The sequence below is a fragment of the Bufo gargarizans genome, chromosome 1 (genome assembly GCF_014858855.1).
Source record: "Bufo gargarizans isolate SCDJY-AF-19 chromosome 1, ASM1485885v1, whole genome shotgun sequence".
Lineage (NCBI taxonomy): Eukaryota > Metazoa > Chordata > Amphibia > Anura > Bufonidae > Bufo > Bufo gargarizans.
The window spans coordinates 469,864,079-469,884,623 of NC_058080.1; the positions used below are offsets into that span (position 1 = coordinate 469,864,079).

Below are 20,545 nucleotides of genomic sequence, written 5' to 3' on the forward strand. Positions count from 1 at the left end.
TTATATTACCCCTGTGTAATGTACCCTGATATCCCTTAGTTATATCATATAACTAAGGGGTATCAGGGTGCATTATACAGGGGTAACATAACTAAGGAGTTCTATCCTATCAGGGACGTAATACAGGGGTAATGTAAGCTATATTACCCCTTTATAATGTCTGATAGCCCTCCTCAGTTATATTACACCCAATGTACCCTGATACCCCTTAATTATATTACCCCGGCGCCAGGGGCGTAGTTGCAGGTGAAGCGGCTGCTTTAGTATTTTTCAGTAGTATGATTAGCTGGTGAAAATTATTAGTGCCCCCCCATTTTTGACTGTGTATCTTCTGTGCCCCCCCTATATATTGATCCTAGAGTCGCCACTGCCTGAACCCCTGTTTAATCCTAACAAAATAGTAACAGGTACCAATAATTTCAATTTAACCACCCCGGGGAGTACCTTATCTTTAGATCCCTCTGGTTTGGGTGGTCTTCCGGAAGGAGGGACCTTGGGACACTGCCGGATCCAATGATCGGAGTCACCACAGTAGAAACACATACCACGGCGGTGGCGTTGGTCTCTTCTGGTCAAACCAAGCTGCATAGGTTCGTCAGTACAAGGCTCGGACTTGACTCCTATAGGACTGGTATCTGGTTTGGACATAACCTGTGTAAAAAACAAATGCTCCCGCTGTCTCTCCCTAATGCGTCTGTCCAGTCTCACAGCAAGAGTCATGGTTTGTTCCAAGGTTCCAGGAGAAGGATAAGAAGGATAACATTCTAACATGTCTTTAAGGGTCTCAGATAGACTAGAGACCTGAACTGACTTTTGAGAGCAGGTTCATTCCAACCAGAGGGGACGCACCATTTTCTAAACTGAGTACAATAGTCTTCTACAGGTCGGTCACCCTGCACAAGAGATTTTAGCTGACTCTCCACTACAGTTGCTCTGTCTGGTTCATCATGTAGAACCCCAAGGGCCTGAAAAACGCGTCAACTGATGTAAGACACTGAGAGTCGGGGGGATAATGAAAATGCCCACTCCTGGGGGTCGCCTTTTAATAAGGAGATAATAATTCCCAATCTTTGTTGAGCAGAACCAGAAGAATGGGGCCGCAGACGGAAATACAGTTTACAGCTCTCCTTAAAGGCTAAAAAACAATTGTGATCCCCTGAGAACCAATCTGGAAGCTTAACATGGGGTTCTGCCTGTAGTGCGGATGAAGAAGAAACAAAGAGGTTACGGGCAGCTTCCTGCTCTTGTAACCTCTCCCCTAACTCTTGGACAATCTGGGCCAGGTTCTGGATGTGATCCGTGACAGTTTGCAACGGATCCATAGTAAAGTAAGGTAGGCCTATGATTCTGTCACGAGAAGGGGGTGGGAAAAGGTGCAAAACTGACTCCACCCAAACCGCTGTCCCTGCCTACATGCACTTACCAGTCCTAGGTAACGGAGCGCAACTGGGGGGGATCCCTAACCTGAATAAGTGCGGGAGAGACAAACAAGACAGACAAACAAAGAGTAGTCAATAAAGCAAGGTCTAAACCAGGAGGTCAAGGCAGTACCACGGAGCAAGCAAAAGCCAAGTCAGAACACTAACCAGGAGTAAATACCAGGAGAAGCAACATGGACACAGGGAGCAGGCGAGGATAAGTGAAAGGCTAAGCAGGAGTCAAATACCAGGAGAAGCAACCGGACACAAGGAGCAAGCGAGGGCGAAGTCAAAACATGAGCCGAGATTCAAAATACCAAAAACAGGACTATCACAGAGAAATATACACAAGGTATAAGACCTAAATCACAGGCAACCTGTGGCCAGCAGGCTGCCTGTTAAATAGGGGAGAGAAGGAGTCATGTGACGTGGCCAGCGTCACATGACTCGTCCCTATACATACAGCTGAGTGTCGAGTGCCCAGTTCGGCGCTCAGACTCCTCACAGTAACAATGGGAGCAGAGGACGCCGGCCACGCTAAGGAGGCGTGCACGGCCAGGTCCTCCCCGCCCCCCGTTGCTCTGTAGACGAGGACGCAGCGCACGTCCTCGCTCTGATTTTGTCACAGGGCGCCAGCGGCACTGAAGGGAAGGAGCGTGAAGCCGGTGCCCTGTAACAGGTGGTACATGTTGATAATGCACTCCACCAAGGCTTTTTTTAAATATATATATAGAGTAAAGCTGGTTCCTCGTGTCTCTTTCTTGATCATTATTTAGGTCTAACCCAGAAGTATGAAGTAAGTCTCCTGGTATACTGCTTAGTGTAGGGGCCCATCTGAGTAAGGTAATCTTGTTGTGGCAGATTGGCACACACAGTTTGATCAAAATGTGCGCTAAGAACCTCATATAGAGTAAATACTGTATTAGAGTAATGAAATTTAAAATCATACAAATATTACTCTATGTATGCACACAATAATAATTATCTGCACACATTTCTGTGCTAGCTGGATACTGTTGTATCTTTGTTTGCTTGAGCAGTGTAACTTATAACAGAGCAGAAAAGATGGTGACATACAGTACAGACCAAAAGTTTGGACACACCTTCTCATTCAGAGAGTTTTCTTTATTTTCATGACTATGAAAATTGTAGATTCACACTGAATTAACACATGTGGAATTATATACATAGCTTGATGAGCTTCAAGAGGTAGTCACCTGAAATGGTTTTCACTTCACAGGTGTGCCCTGTCAGGTTTAATAAGTGGGATTTCTTGCCTTATAAATGGGGTTGGGACCATCAGTTGCGTTGTGGAGAAGTCAGGTGGATACACAGCTGATAGTCCTACTGAATAGACTGTTAGAAATTGTATTATGGCAAGAAAAAAGCAGCTAAGTAAAGAAAAACGAGTGGCCATCATTACTTTAAGAAATGAAGGTCAGTCAGTCCGAAAAATTGGGAAAACTTTGAAAGTGTCCCCAAGTGCAGTCACAAAAACCATCAAGCGCTACAAAGAAACTGGCTCACATGGGGACCGCCCCAGGAAAGGAAGACCAAGAGTCACCTCTGCTGCGGAGGATAAGTTCATCCGAGTCACCAGCCTCAGAAATCGCAGGTTAACAGCAGCTCAGATTAGAGACTAGGTCAATGCCACACAGAGTTCTAGCAGCAGACACATCTCTAGAACAACTGTTAAGAGGAGACTGTGTGAATCAGGCCTTCATAGTAGAATATCTGCTAGGAATCCACTGCTAAGGACAGGCAACAAGCAGAAGAGACTTGTTTGGGCTAAAGAACACAAGGAATGGACATTAGACCAGTGGAAATCTGTGCTTTGGTCTGATGAGTCCAAATTTGAGATCTTTGGTTCCAACCACCGTGTCTTTGTGCGACTCAGAAAAGGTGAACGGATGGACTGGACATGCCTGGTTCCCACCGTAAAGCATGGAGGAGGAGGTGTGATGGTGTTGGGGTGCTTTGCTGGTGACACTGTTGGGGATTTTTTCAAAATTGAAGGCATACTGAACCAGCATGGCTACCACAGCATCTTGCAGTGGCATGCTATTCCATCCGGTTTGCGTTTAGTTGGACCATCATTTATTTTTTAACAGGACAATGACCCCAAACACACCTCCAGGCTGTGTAAGGGCTATTTGACCATGAAGGAGAGTGATGGGGTGCTGCGCTAGGTGACCTGGCCTCCACAGTCACCGGACCTGAACCCAATCGAGATGGTTTGGGGTGAGCTGGACCGTAGAGTGAAGGCAAAAGGGCCAACAAGTGCTAAGCATCTCTGGGAACTCCTTCAAGACTGTTGGAAGACCATTTCAGGTGACTACCTCTTGAAGCTCATCAAGAGAATGCCAAGAGTGTGCAAAGCAGTAATCAAAGCAAAAGGTGGCTACTTTGAAGAACCTAGAATGTGACATATTTTCAGTTGTTTCACACTTTTTTGTTATGTATATAATTCCACATGTGTTAATTCATAGTTTTGATGCCTTCAGTGTGAATCTACAATTTTCATAGTCATGAAAACAAAGAAAACTCTTTGAATGAGAAGGTGTGTCCAAACTTTTGGTCTGTACTGTATACTGTAAATATATGCTCTAGAACAGGGCTGGCCAACCTGCGGCTCTCCAGCTGTTGTAAAACTACAATTCCCACCATGCCATGCTGTAGGCTGATAGTTGTAGGCTGTCTGGGCATGCTGGGAGTTGTAGTTTTGCAACAGCTGGAGAGCCGCAGGTTGGCCAGCCCTGCTCTAGAAGAACAGAAGATTATTTTTAAAAACGGATCAGTTATTTTGAGCATCAATTATGATCAGTTTGCAACCATTTTTGTCAGATACAACTTTTTATGCTGTAAAAAAAAAAAAAACGGATCTCTGATGGAAGTGACACAAACTGATGCAAACTGATCATAATTGATGCTCAAAAAATACAAGTCAGTTATTGTTAGTGCAAAGTGATGAACAGAGCACAACTGATGCTTATCTTTTTTAAAATACATTTTTATGTTCAGGGCCTATATGCAAGAAGAGTGACTTTTAAAATTACCTTTATTAAATATTCAAGTGGGTATAGGTATGTATATACCGACAGTGAAAGGACTACATTTACTGAGGTTACTCAGTGGGGGAGTATTAGCCCCCCAAGACGAAAAACACACATAATGACAGGGTATACACTTAGTTAGATGTGTACGGGGACAAAATTCTAGCCCGGTAGATTACAGAGCCAGAAACAGGAACCAGCTACCCCTAGAAGCCCCTAGAGGTCTGCTGTGCCCAGGGCGGCCCCCTGATGGTGGAGGTTCCCTGTCCCCGAACCTAGTGCTAACCGGTCCCTAAAAAGTCCCTACATAAACAATGCTCCAGGATAATATCGTAAAGAATAAATGGTGCTCTTTATAGATGAATGTCACCCTTATTCTCTTAAATCAAAATAGATAATCACTAATAATCCCGACGCGTTTCACCTAATATTTATCAGGTTCATCAGGGGGTAACATAATAGAATATATGATACAGTTGGTGGTACTTAGCTTTGTGACCAGATATCAAAACCACGATACGTTTATTGCCGGTCCCCAAGAGGACGAAATAGACCTCTTTTGTCCCGCTCAAGATGCAGGCGGTGGAGATGGGGGTTTATCCAAAGCTTTAAAAAACCATTGTGACAAAACATCTTCGTAGAAAACTTTGAGTACGGATAGTACATTTTTATGTTCTTCTGATGAATCAGAAGAACTGACAGCTAAACGATGATGTGAACTCAGCCTTTTTCAAAAAAGGGTTAAAATGTCATTTTTTTCTGTTTATGTTGCAAACATCTATTGCAAATTTTCTCCCTGAAGGCTGTATATGGGGTTAATAACCTTTCAATTAGCTCATCCCAACCCATTTGGCTGGGATGTAGCTCTGGTTAGTTCAACATATAAAAAAAAAGTTAGGGCCGTTATACCATGTGTGCAAAATTGGGGAAAGATATATTTAAAGGGTTTCTACCACTTCGGTGTCACTTATTTAGCTGTCAGACACTAGCGATCCGCTAGTGTCTGCTCTGGCCAACCATCCTAATATAATTGCTTTTGGGGCAGCCGTTTTGATAAAAAAAACTACTTTTATTAATATGCTAATGAGCCTCTAGGTGCTATGGGGGCGTCATTAGCACCTAGAGGCTCCGTCTACCTTCAGAAACTGCCGCCGCCGAGCGCGTCCCTCCAGCCCGCCCATCTCCTCCTGAATGCGATCCTCCTTGTGAGCGTATGTATTCTGCACATGCGCAGTGAATGTCTGACCGCTTCCTTGCTCAGACATCTCCACTGCGCCTGCGCGATGACGCCATAGTGCTCCGAGGAACAGGCGCAGTGGAGATGTCTGAGCAGGGAAGCTGTCAGACATTCACTGCGCATGCGCCGAATACAGGCGCTCACAAGGAGGATCGCATTCAGGAGGAGATGGGCGGGCTGGAGGGACGCGCTGGGCGGCGGCAGTTTCTGAAGGTAGACGGAGCCTCTAGGTGCTAATGACGCCCCCATAGCACCTAGAGGCTCATTAGCATATTAATAAAAGTTAGTTTTTTTATCAAAACGGCTGCCCCAAAAGCAATTATATTAGGATGGTTGGCCAGAGCAGACACTAGCGGATCGCTAGTGTCTGACAGCTAAATAAGTGACACCGAAGTGGTAGAAACCCTTTAAATAGGTTGTGCAGTGGGTAAATATTGATGACTTGTGCCCAGGTAATTTTTTGCAAATCTTACATGTGTCACTTTATGTCGTAATAACTTTGGAACACTTTTACTTATCCAAGCCATTCTGGGATTGTTTTCTCGTGACACATTGCACTTCATGATAGTCATAAATTTTTGTCAATATATTTTATCTTTATGAAAAAATACCAAATTTACCAAAAAGTTTAGCAATTTTCAAAATTTCTATTTCTCTGCTTTTAAAACAGAAAGTTTACTTAACATTCCCCATATGTCTACTTTATGTTGGCATCATTTTGTAAATGTCATTTTATTTTTTTAGGACGTTAGAAGGCTAAAAAAAGGTTTAGAAGCAAATCTTGAAATTTTTAAGAAAGCTTCCAAAACCTATTTTTTAAGGACCATTTCAGGTCTGAAGTCATTTTGTGGGGCTTACATAGTAGAAAGACCCCATTGTAGAAACTACACCTCTCAAGTTACTCAAAACTGATTTTACTAACTTAGGTGTTCCACAAGAATTAAAGGAAAATGAAGATGAATTTTCTAAATTTTACTTTTTTAGCAGATTTTCCATTTTAATCCTTTTTTTTCTTTAACACATCAAGGGTTAACAGCCAAACAAGACTCAATATTTATTACTCTGATTCTGCAGTTTACAGAAACACCCCACATGTGGTTGTAAACTGATGTAAGGGCACACGACAGGGTGCAGCAGAAAAAGGAACGCCATATGGTTTTTGGAAGGCAGATTTTGCTGGGCTGGTTTTTAGATGCCATGTCCTATTTGAAGTTCCCCTGATGCACCCTTACAGTAGAAACTCCCAAAAAGTGACCTCATTTTGGAATCTAGGGGATAAGGTGCCAGTTTTATTGGTACAATTTTTTGGTACATATGATTTTTTGATCATTCATTATTACACTTTATGGGGTAAGGTGGCCCAAAAATATTTTATTTTGGCACAGTTTTTTTTTTTTTTTACAGCGTTCATCTGCGGGGTTAGCTCATGTGATATTTTTATAGAGCAGATCATTACGGATGTGGCAATACCTAATATGTATACTTTTTCTTATTTAAGTTTTACACAATAGTAGCATTTTTGAAACCAAGAAATTATGTTTTAGTGTCTCCATAGTCTGAGAGCCATAGCTTATTTATTTTTTTACCAATTGTATTAGGTAGGGTCTCATTTTTTGTGGGATGAGGTGACGGTTTAATTGGTTCTATTTTGGGGGGCATATGCCTATTTGATCGCTTGGTGTTGCAATTTTTGTGATGTAAGGTGACAAAAAAATGGCTTTTTTGGCACTGTTTTAAATATTATTTTTTTTAGGTGTTCACCTGAGGGGTTAGATCATGTGATATTTTTATAGAGCAAGTTGTTATGGACTCGAAAATACCTAATATGTCAACTTTTTTATTTTTTTTAACTTTAGCACAATAATAGTAGTTTTGAAGCATAAAAAAAATCATATTTTAGTGTCTCCATTGTCTGATAGTCATAGTCTTTTTTTTAACTAATTGTCTCTGGTTGGATCTCATTTTTTGTGGAATGAGGTGGCTGTTTTATTGGTACCATTTTTTTTGACATACGCCTTTTTGATCGCTTGGTGTTGCACTTTTTGTGATGTAAGGCTTTTTTTTACCCTACTTTTTTTTTTTTTTTTACGGTGTTCACCTGAGAGGTTAGGTCATGTGATATTTTTATAGAGCTGGTTGTTACAGAGGAGGTGATACCTAATATGTATACTTTTTTTTATTTCACTTTAACACAATAATCACATATTTGAAAGAAAAAAATGATGTTTTTGTGTCTCCATGAGTGCTATAGTTTTTTTTATTTTTTCAGCGATTTTCTTATGTAGGTTATAATTTTTTGCGGGATGAGGTGACGGTTTTATTGATACCATTTTGTTCAAAATACACCTTTTTGATCGCTTGGTGTTGCTCTTTTTGTGATGTAAGGTGACAAAAAAGGCTTTTATTTTCAGTTTCTTATATTTTTTTAATGGTGTTTATCGCACGTGGTGGATCATGTGATATATTTATAGAGCCGGTCGTTACGGACGCGGTGATACCTAATATGTGTGTTTTTCCTTTTTTTTTATATTTTTTATTATGAAATCTTGGAAAAGGGGAGTTTTTTTCAACTTTTTTACGTGAAACTTAATTTTTTTTATTAAAAACACATTTTTTTACTTTTTTTTACACTTTATTTCTGTTCTAGAACTTCAACTTTTAGGGGTTTGATCCCCTCTGCAATGCTTTACAATACATCTAACAGGTTGTCTAGGAGACGGGCCTGGGGTTGGATCTCCTTGGCACCCGTAGAAGGCAGGTCCCGATGCCATGCAAGGCATTGGGTAGCCTCTGCACGGCATCAGGCTGACTTGTCACGCATCGGGTCCCCACTACAGCAGCGCGTGGACTCGAGGCGCTCCTTCACCCTCCGCAAACCACTACTATGTCGCGGTCAGCGCTTACTGCGGCATAGAAGGGGTTAATCCGCCGGCATCGCCGTAAACAGTGATGCCGGCAGATACAGCAGGGGCCCGGCTACCAGGGATTTTCGGACCCCCTGCAGTGATCGGGCGCGCACCGTTCAGATGCCAGCCCGATCACCATGACGTACTATTACGTCAAAATGCGGGAAGTTACTGATTTCCATGACGTAATAGTACGTCACATATCGGGAAGGGGTTAAAGTGTCCCTGTACTTTAACTCCTTAAAGACCCTGCCTATTTTCTTTTTAGATTTTTCCCTCCTATGTTCCATTAGCCATAACTTTTTTATTTTTCCATTCACATTCCATTTTGCCATATGAGGACTTTTTTTTGTGGGACAAGATGCATCTTTTAATGCCACCATTTAATTTACCATGAAATTTACCAAAATCTGTGGGATAAAAAAATAATAATAATAAAAAAAAAAAATATTCTGCCAAGGTGTTTAGGGTTTTGACATCACTGTGTTCATTGTGCGCTAAATATGACATGACATACGATTACGGCAATATCAAACTTATATAGTTTTTATTTTAAGTAAAACATTTTGGAAATTTTTATTTTTATTTGCATTGCCATTTTCTGACAGCCATTGTTGTTGTTCTTTTCTGTCTAGAGAGCTGTATGAGGACAGTTTTTTTTGCAGAATGAACTGTAGTTTTTAATAGTACCATTGTATGTATGACTTTTTGATCACTGTTAGGGCTCATGGCCAGAGATGTACTTGCTCAGTGCCTGTAAACAGCCGTTCCACAATATTCCAGCACTGGCCATGTGCACTCCGTACCACAGATGTAGACCCATTGACTTGAATTGGTTTGCATCCGCCAGATATGACTGAAGATAGGGCTTCACCTATCTTTTTGCGGTGCGGAGGCATGGATCAGAAGACCACAGAAGTCAATTGGTCCACATCCACAAGTAGAGTGCACATGGTCGGTACCCATGCATTGCAGACCGCAAATTGCAGTCCGCAGTATGGGCACTGAGCAAGTATGCTCGTGGGCATAAGCCCTCATTAAATTTTTTGGGAGGGACAAGGTTACTAAAAGATGGCGAATCGTGTATTTTTCATTTCTTTTCCATTACAGTGTTCACCACCCAGGATTTTTTTTTTATATTTTAATAGTTCAGACATTTTCGGATATGGCAATACCTAATAAATTAATCCCTTGTCCTATTTGGAACCGAACCCGAGTTTGGGAAATGTTTTTTTTACAGTACTAATTAATTTATAAAGTTATTACCCGAAGTCTTGCGAGACTTCACAAAGCAATAACTTCGGCTCATCGGAGCCAATACATTCTAATTGGAATGAAATTTTAATGCGAAGTTGATTCGTTCCTCCCTAGTTATGATTAGTGGGGACCTGAGCACTGTGACCCTCGCTGACCGGTAGAACAAGAAGAAAGAAGCGTTTACACTAAGCGCTCTCTTTCTCCTCGCTTTTGAAGATGGGTTCAGAAGAAGTCTCTGGGTCTGTCTCCTGCAGCATAGAGAGAGTGTGCTCTATCTGATTTCTTCTATCTCCTCGTCCTAGTGACCGGCAGGGGTCTCAGCGCTCATACCTCTACTGATCGAAACCTTTGATATGTCACTATGACACGACAAAAGATTTTTTGTAAGTACATGTATACTTTATCTACTCCTGTAATAGCACTGCATAGGAATTGTACCCCCACGGTTTTTTTGTTTTTTAATAATTACAGGTGATTGCTACATTTTATTTTTTGGGGCCTTTCTAAGGGTGGTTTCACATCACTTTGTGAGCCTTCTGTCATGTCTCTCCTCATGGGATTCCAGATGTATACCTATGATGGAAGGCTGTAACGTATCCCACAGTATAAGTCCTCTATCACACGGCCGTTGTGGTTCCGTTCCGTGCTTTGGGGATCGCAATTTGAGGTCCCAAATGCACAGGAAACGTCAGTGTGGCGGCCTGGATGGATCCGGACCCATTAAATTTGAATGGGTCCGTGATCCGTCCGTTCCGCAAAAAGATTGAATTTTTATTGCGGAACGGAAGCAAGGATCGGAACCCCATGGAAGCACTCCGTAGTGCTTCCGTGGGGTTCCGTTCTGTGCTCCTGTTCCGCACCGCATCTCCAGATTTGCGGACCCATTCAATGTAATGGGTCCACATCCGTGATGCGGAATGCACGCGGCCGGTGCCCCGTATATTGCGGAACCGCCGTATGCGGCCCGCAATACGGCCACGGGAGCTCAACGGCTGTGTGAAAGAGGCCTAAGGATAGAGTGGGATACATTCAGTGTAGGGAACATTAGGATCCTTGTCATGGGCCCTCTCCCTGCACTGTGTGTCTGCCTGCTTTCTTAAGTTAACCCTTTCCCCAGGCAGTTCTGCAGCTCTCACGAGCTACTAAACTGCCTTCATGCCCTCACCCCTTGTGTCAACCTCCCCTCCCCTCACCAGATGCTCAGATCAGCAGTAGTACAGATCTGCCTCCTGAGCAGGAGAATAGCAGACGGCTCCTCTTCTTTCTGGCAGGACTGTATTGCGCTCCCTCTGCGCTCTACCTCGAGAAATCCTTTAATAACTTCCATATATGGACAGTGACTTCATAGGAGCGCTCTGAGGAAGCCAGTGACAGATGCCATACATGCATCCGTCACCTATAGGCTATTATGGCCTCCGTTAAATGGATCCTTTTACAGAACACTGCAGGATGGTGCTATTCCATGCCATGTTTCGTAGTATACTGATGGAGGGCAAAAGGATACTCTTTTCTCCCCTGTCTCACTAATTAAACCCTATGGACACATTTAGTGTGTACGTCTGGGGGGTTCCTGACGTACTCGCTAAACATAGAGGAAAAACGTGATGTGAACCCACCCTAAAAAAAAGATTATTCTGAGCAAGATTTGGCATTGTCACCCACCTTTTACATGACACACAATAATTATTATGTATTCTCAAAGTCTAAGGGTAATCTTTATTATAATTACAATGTCCTTCTTATTCCTTTCTAGGAGAATGCTTGCAGATCTTGGGACGACCATATAACAGAAAATGACCTCATCGTGTAACCGAGTCTGTGATGTGCACGAAACATACATCCAAATATATGACTTTTCATTGTACTTTAGTTTTCCTATTAAAGCATATTTAATGTTTGCTATGTCTCACTGTATTGTTGTGGAGTCATCCCTGAAAGGGTCTACTCACAAGGTGTAGTCAAATAGCAATTTGACCACACTATCTGACTGGACCCTTTTATTCCTACTGGTGTTCACACTGAGGCTACCTGCACACGTTGCGGATTACATGTGGCGTTTCCATGCAGATGTTTGTGCAGAAAAGCCTCTGTGTAATACAGTACCAGCAAAGTGAATGTGATTTGCCAAATCTCATGGACTCTTAGCTTTTTTTTTTTCCATGTAGAAATTGACCTGTTGTGTGGATTTTGAAATCCACAGCATGTCAATTGTTTCTGTGGATTTATAGTGCAGGTTTCACCCTTTGCAAAGCGATATCGGGGCAAATCCGCATCAAAATCCGCAAGTAAGGCCTCTTTCACACTGGCATGTGCGGCCCGCAAATGGCGGGCCGCAATATATGGGCGCCACATTCCGCATCACGGATGCAGACCCATTCACTTGAAATCCAGAGATGCGGAATGGTGCGGAACGGAACCCTACGGAAGCACTACGGAGTGCTTCCGTGGGGTTTCATCCCGTACTTCCGTTCCGCAAAAAGATAGAACATGTCCTATCTTTTTGCGCAGTGGGCGGATCGCGGACCCATTCAAGTGAATGGGTCCGCGATCTGCTGCGGCTGCCCCACGGACTGTGCTCGTGCATTGCGGCCCACATTTTGCGGGCCGCAGCACTACCACGGGCCGCACACGCCAGTGTGAAAGAGGCCTAACACATGCAAATTTTGGTGTGGATTTGGTGTGGAAACTCAAAAATCAACACGAAAATTGGAAAGTCTATTTGTAAACCCACACCCATGTGCAGGTAGCCTAAGGCTTCATGCGCACAACCTTATTTTTTATCCGAATGCTATCCGCATTTTTCGCAGATTATAGAACATGTCCTATTCTGGTCTGTATTGCGGACAAGAATAGCTCTTTTCTTTTGATGGGAATGAGAAAAATGTGGAAACTAAAGCACATGGAAGATATCCATATTTTTCGGATCAAAATACGGACACAGCCAAGTGCGTAAAAGGCTTCATCAACATTTATATGCCTTGTTCGGCGTTGCCCGCATGGAGGATTTTGTCCAGGGAATTTGGAGGCAGTGCTGCTATTCATACGGCCATGGATTATCATCCACAAGCCCCATTTAAATTGCAAAACTGCGCAGAAACATTATTTTCCTTTTTTTTTTTGTTTAGCAGCACAGGTCCTGATCAAAGTGATGCTGGCTTCAAGGCCGGACAACCCCTTTAATATTTTGGAGTATTATTATTATGTATACTACTTGTGTCTAAACTATTGTATCTGCTGTATTTCCATGCAATAAATACTGAGTCAAAAATCTGTGATTGGCTATGTTCACATTAACCTTTAAAGAGGACCTTTCATGGGATTATGTGTTACACACTGGTATGCTTACCAGTTAGGACTGCCCCTACAAATGCACTTTTTTTTTTCTAAAATACCCCTCCGGTCTTGCGCTGTGTCCCCCGCTGTTTCTGGCGCCTGATATGTTAATTTATACCATATGTTAATTTACAGGGAGGAGGAGACATTTGGTTTTCTCAATGGGCGTCTCCTTCTCACAGAGGAGAACGTCACAGCCAGGGAGAAGGTGAGCTGCTCGAATGACAATGGGGAGGAGGAGGTCAGTATTGCTCACATTGCAGGCCAGTTCATTTTCCCCACGTGAGCAATTAATGTTTTCATTGAAAGAGAGCTGTTACTATATTTGTGCATCCATCTTATTATCTGCCTGCAGAACTTGCACATTGCAAAGGTTTTGTTGGCTGGCATTATAGAAAAATTCTCACACAGAGACATCACCAGTGCAGTGGCCGGGTTTGGGGTGGTCCCAACGCTGTGTTGTGTCTCATCGAGGTGTCACCACATGTTGCTGCTCTCTTGAGGGGTTGGTAAGGCTTAGTTCATACCAATGGGATATAAGTCGAAAGAGTCAGAGTTTGCAGTAGACCAGTGTCTCTCTGGCAGAAGAAGGTTCTATGCTGAGGAAAGGCCTGATCTAACTGTCCCTCTTGCTCTCCCTCTCTCAGAAGACCCTGGCCAAAGGGCTCGTGGACCAGGGTCTATGGCTCAGTGGTCCGGCTGGACCTCTGGTCACACAGCTTGTGACCCAGGGTTTTTGGCAGGGTATAACCATCTCAGTGTCTTCTTTTGGTCACTCATGCAGTCTGGAAGAGTCACTTTTACTAAACAATGGTCCCTATCTGCAGAAAAATAGGAGCTGTAACTGCTAGAAGCACAGCCTAAACAGAAACATGGTTGCAATTTCAGTCTGTCATAGACTTGTATAGTTTCAATACAAGTTTGTGGAAATGACTAAGCAGTTTTTCCAGACATAAATAAGTCTTCAGACATAAACAACAGGGCTAAACCAAATAGTCAAAAGGTCAGTGTGTCTGTTGTTTACCTCCAAACTTCTCAATGCATAGATAGAAAGTCCCAAAGTTTCTCAGTATTAGCTGGCTGTGCACTAACCCTTTCCACAGTGCAGTACAGCTATAGTGCAATAACATTACAAATGAAAAGCAGGATATATTACAATAAACGTGTAAAATGCAGTTCAGCACTATAAAACAGTATACGTGTAAACAATGGCATAAATCATAGTTAACCATTCCAAGTGCACTAAAGTAGTAAGTTTATGATGTTACATAGAAACAATAGGGACAAATGTCCACAAACGTCCATAGTCCAAAGTACCCTTGCTCAAGGGCACTATACCATCAGCACTTGTAACAATACTGTCACTATTACCGCCACCAACCCTAGGTCTTACAGCTTTTTATCACCAACATATAGAAAAGAAACGGATGGCAGTGCTCAGCATAAAGGCATCCACAAGACACACGTGGTGGAGTGGTAGCTCACATAAGGACAGCGGCGGTGCTCAAGCCAATGAACAGTCCAATGAAATATCAAAATAGTGAAGAAATGATGGCACTCATCGCAATAGTCCAACCTCTTTATTTTTCGTCAACAGAAATATAAAATACAATGGCGGCAGGGGTACAGTGCGTCAATGCGTCATTCTTATGTACCAGCGCCGATCCTGATTGTCATGCGCACATGCAAACAAGCATAGCGATACCATATTACACATTTAAAATCAAAACAATGCTAATATGTTGAATCTTAGATGCTTACAGGAAAACACTTAGGCCTCTTTCACACGGGCGTCATGGATTTGGGCTGGATAAGATGCGGGTGCGTCGCGTGAAAATGCACAATTTTTCAGCGCGAGTGCAAAAAATTTTAATGCGTTTTGCATGCGCGTGAGAAAAATCGGCATGTTTGGTACCCAGGACTTCTTCACAGAAGTTCGGGTTTGGGTTAGGTGTTGTGTAGATTTTATTATTTTCCCTTATGACATGGTTATAAGGGAAAATAATAGAATTCTTAATACAGAATGCTAAGTAAAATAGTGATGGAGGGGTTAAAAAAAAGGTATAAAAAATTTAACTCACCTTAATCCACTTGTTCGTGCAGCCCGGCTTCTCTTCTTTCTTCTTCTTTGAGGAAAAGGACCTGTGGTGACATCACTGCGCTCATCACATGGTTGTTCACATGATCGATCACCATGGTCCTTTTCCTCAAGTGGATTAAGGTGAGTTAAATTAATTTTTATTTATTTTTTAACCCCTCCATCACTATTTTACTAAGCATTCTGTATTAAGAATGCTATTATTTTCCCTTATAACCATGTTAAAAGGGAAAATAATAATGATCGGGTCCCCATCACGATCATCTCCTAGCAACAATGCGTGAAAATCACACCGCATCCGCACTTGCTTGCGGATGCTTGCGATTTTCACGCAGCCCCTTTCACTTCTATGGGGCCTGCGTTGCGTGAAAAACGCACAAAATAGAGCCTGCTGCGATTTTCACGCAACGCACAAGTGATGCGTGAAAATCACCGCTCATGTGCACAGCCCCATAGAAATTAATGGGTCCGGATTCAGTGAGGGTGCGGGGAAATCTCGCCCGTGTGAGAAAGGCCTTACAGCTTTTGAGCCTACAGCATCACTGTCTCTCACATTGACTACAGAAGACTGTAAAAGCAGGTCTGCCCCAGCAGGCTTATTTAATGTTTTGTCCACATGTGAGCTCCTTTCTTTATTGCCACCACCACATCCTTATATGATGTCATCAACACCTCCTCCTCACCCTGAGCCAGTTCCCAGGTCCTGTCCAACAAATAATCATTATCATTATTATCCCCACCACTTTTCTCAGACTGTGATATATAATTCCCACCACTGTATTAGCCCCAAGTACTACTACTACACAGTTACAAGTGCCCCTGCCACTACCATGGCTGCAAGTGCCATTACTACCATCACCAACACAGCTATAAATTGTAATGTCCTCCATCTCTGCCTGATCCTCCTCCTTTTGGTCATACACATAGTCATCAACAGAAACATTATTTTCAATATCTTCCTTAGCACCTGGGGTGCTGTCTTTTAGGACTAAAAAAGGTGGTGCACTAGATGGGGCTTGTAAAGACAGAGATGATGGAAAATAAATGGTTCTATCTGGCCTAAAATTAATTGTAAAGGAGAAGGAGCAGGTGGAATGCACTGAATACTGGCTCAAAGACATGGTGTCAGACTCAGAAGTAACATCAACATCATCCTGCTGGGACTGAGATGCCATCCACTTCCTTCTCAATAATACTCCATTGTCTACCAGAGGCAAGAGACAACTGTGACCTGCTGTTCCTGGCCGGATGGCTAATGCCGACAGTGCTGCCGCTGTTTTGCTACAGCCACCCACATTCCCACTGGTGGATGACATTTTCATGTTTTTATTTTATTTTAAGCTTGCACTGTATTGCGTGTTGCTGATGTTACACTTGGTAAGTTTAGCACAGAAGCCACTGGGCTTCTGCCTGAGGTCAAATTAAATAATTATTATATAGGATATATTCCCTTTAACTAAATTTTCTAATTGTGTGACCATTGTGGGACATTTTATTTTAGTGCCCCCTTATTGAACTTCTTTGTAATGTACAGGTCTGTGACTTGCATGATTGTGTGACCCAGCAGGGAGTATGTATGTATAACATGTCTCCAGGGGTTGGTGGTCTTGTAATTTAATAATCATATTACCTCTCATACAGTATAATGTTATGTGCAGTGAGATTTTGTATGAGGTCATAAATATCTTTATTTCAGGTTCATATAGATTTCTTTTATTGATCTATACCTGGTTTTAGCTTAAAAAAAAAAAAAAAAACTTAAAAACTGTCATGTGTAAACAAGGCCTAGTTTCATGTAGACATTTATATGCTTTGTTAAACATGAAACCTGAAGGGGATGGGAGTATAAAATGAATGTGGACGTTGTACATGGCAATTATGCACATGAATATAATATGATTGTATTATAGGTAAGTTTTGGTACCTCCGTATGATGCCATGTGCTTGCAAGGAGGTGTTTTTGCATGCGCTCCATGTGCCACTGTATGAAAAAAATTGTATCATGCTCTATTGAATGTTATATGGTGCTGATTTACCCCTATAAAAATAAATGAAGATTGTTTTTTATCATATATAGATATTTAATCAGTTTTAATATCAATGTTGTAGTGTCTATGAATTAATGAGTATTGATTTATCTTTTTAATTGTAGAGAGGCTTTCAGCAGAGTATGTGAAGCTGTCCCTGGCACCAAAGGAATATTCAAGAAAAGAAAGGTAGTCAATTCTCTTTATCTTAATTTACTTTTGTTTTGAAACATTTTTTTACATTTTTAATGTCAAATATTTTCATTCGTGAGCTGGGAAATTGGTTGCAGGGGTTCCATCCTACAGACCACCAATACCAAAAACATATTAGGCTGAGTTCACCTCAACGTTCAGCCTTTCCATCAAGTTTAACCAAGGGATATGTGGGGATGCGAATCCCAGAAGGAAGTGAGATTCTGATTTTTACACATTTTCATAAGCATTAATGTCATTTACTAAGAATTCATCTAAACCCTTTTTAAAACTGCCCACTGTTCCTGCTGTGACCATGTCCTGAGGAAGTCCATTCCACAGATTCACAGTTCTTACAGTAAAGATGCTTTGACGCTTCTGGAGACTGAATTTTTTCTTCTCCAGTCGGAGGCAGTGCCCCCTTGTCTTTTGAGGGCATTTTACATGGAACAGTTTTTCACCGTATTTTTTGTATGGACCATTTATGTATTTGTATAGGTTAATCATGTCCCCCCCCTTAGACGTCTCTTCTCAAGACTAAATACATTTAATTATTTTAATCTTTCCTCATAACTAAGACCCTCCATGTCCCTTATCAGTTTAGTCGCTCTCCTCTGTACTTTTTACAGCTGTGGAGTGTCCTTTCTATAGACTGGTGCCCAGAACTGAACTCCATATTCCAGATGAGGCCGCACCAACGCTTTGTATAGTGGTAATGGAAGGGTATAAGGATCACGGACAGTAATGCAATTAGCCTCAAAGAAGTCCAAACTTGTCCTTAGAGTTCCGTCCCTTTTCTTAACAAAGAAGAACCCTGCATCCACTGGGGATTTGGATGGTATAATATGACCTTTAGACAAACTCTCGGTGATATATTCTCGCATGGCAGCTCTTTTGGGTTCAGAAAGATTATACAACCGAGACTTGGGCAACCTAGCTCCAGGAACAAGGTTGATGGGGCAATCATACTCCCGATGTGAAGGTAACTCCTGGTCTCCAGAATTTGTCTCGCTTGCCAATTGATGGTAGGATTATGTTTGCTTAACCATGGTAAGCCTAGCACCAAGGGAGCAGGCAGACCCTCCAGCATAAAACATGAAATGGATTATTGATGAAAATCACCCACTTTTAAACGGATGTCCTGCACCATTTGTGACAAACATTTCTGTGTGAGTAGAGCGGAATGAATTGCAAATCTCTCCCTGAGGCATCTATCAATACGTATAGCAAGGGACATGGCCACCTCTAATGACTCAGGATATTCGTGAAACGCTAACGCGTCCTTCAGGCTCTCGGGTAACCCTTGACAGAATTGACTAGGGAGAGCTCGATCATTCCACTTCGTATCCGTAGCCCATCTCCTAAATTCAGAGCAATAGGTGTCTGCAGAACGCTCTCCCTGCCATAAGCCACGCAACTTAGTCTCGGCCAGGGAGATCCGATCTGGGTCATCATAGATAAGACCTAGAGCTCTGAAAAATGCATCTACCGATAGGAAGGACTATGATCCGTTGGCAACAAACAAACCCAAGACTGAGCGTCACCTTTAATTAACAAAATGATTATACCCACTCTTTGACTCTCATACCCAGAAGAGTTAGGACGTAGTCTAAAATATAATTTGCATGACTCCCTGAACCAAATAAATTAGTCACTTCCCCTGGAAAATCTATCCAGGAGTGCGACCTTAGATTCAGAACAGGCCTGATTCCCGCTGCCGGAACCAGCCTCCTGTGGTCTCTGGATCTGTGAGACGGTCGTGCGGAGGTCAGTTACCTCCAAAGACAGCCCCTGCAGTTGTCCAACCAGTGCAGAGATAGTATTCATCGCTGCACTGACACAAACAAAATGGCGTTTTTTCGGCGGTTGATAATGTCACAAAGTGGGGAGAGGGGAGGAACACCAGAATGACAACAGAAGGAAAAAGACCAGGAACTAGGCCTCAAGGCAAGGGAAAGGGAGAAGGTAACCACCTTGGGAACCATAAACCTAGCCCTGACTCCTGTCAGTATGAATAGATCCTGAAGGTGGGAATATTCATACACCGGATACCTAGGCCCTAGTAACCCTGGATAGCCCTAGGAGTAGTGACAGGGTCTGAGACTACTGATTCCTTCCCAGATGAACGAAACAGCATCTCCCTGAGGCCTAGTATACAACGAGCAAATGGGAACAACAAAATACAGAGAACACTTATCTTAAATAGAAAATGGATGAGCAGGAACTCAGATGAGAACCACACACCAGCTCTTCCAACTCCAGGCAGATAATATCAACCGCATGGTAAGAAGTGTGAGTCCAGACTAAATAGAGTAGCAGTAATGACCACAAGCTACACCTGAGACAAGAGATGTGGTCATTACCAACAACAACAACAACAACAACACTGCAACAAGTGAAAACCGAGAGGCTGTCAGATAACCTCACGTGCAGCCAGTCTCTCAGATCTTCTAATCTCTGTCACGAGGGGGATCGTGACAATACCGGGACAAGAGAATCCATTAAAGGCCCTTGCCATTTTTAACCTTAAGGACCAGGCAGTTTTTTGGAAACTTGACATGTGTCACTTTATGTGGTAATAACTTCGGAATGCTTTTACTGTACTTATCTAAGCCATTCTGAGATTGTTTTTTCGCGACACATTGTACTTCATGATAGTGAACATTTTTTGTCGATATAGTTCACCTTTATTTATTAAAAAATCCCAAATTTATCGAAAATTTAGAAAATTTACAAATTTTTAAATTTAAATTTATCTGCTTTTAAGGCAGATAGTGGTACATCATAAAAAAGTTATTACTTTACATTTCCCATATGTCCACTTTCATGTTTGCATCATTTTATAAATGTAATTTTATTTTTTAGGCTCTTAACCCTATAGGTGTTCCACAAGAATTATAGGAAAAAGAAGATTGCATTTTTAAATTTCACTTTTTTTGCATATTTTCCATTGCAATTCATTTTTTCCTGTAACACATCAAGGGTTAACAGCCAAATAAAACTCAATATTTATTACCCTGATTC

The 20,545-nt window shown here is 42.2% G+C and overlaps 1 protein-coding gene across 1 annotated transcript in view; it reads left to right on the forward strand.

Annotated features, from left to right (window-relative positions):
• The window catches only part of SHC3 (SHC adaptor protein 3), a 224,178-nt gene that overhangs the window by 62,752 nt on the left and 140,881 nt on the right, over window positions 1–20,545 (forward strand). Inside the window, exon 3 of the mRNA XM_044287510.1 lies at window positions 17,455–17,518. Coding sequence (XP_044143445.1) covers window positions 17,455–17,518 — 64 coding nt within the window. The remainder of the gene's footprint in view (window positions 1–17,454; window positions 17,519–20,545) is intronic.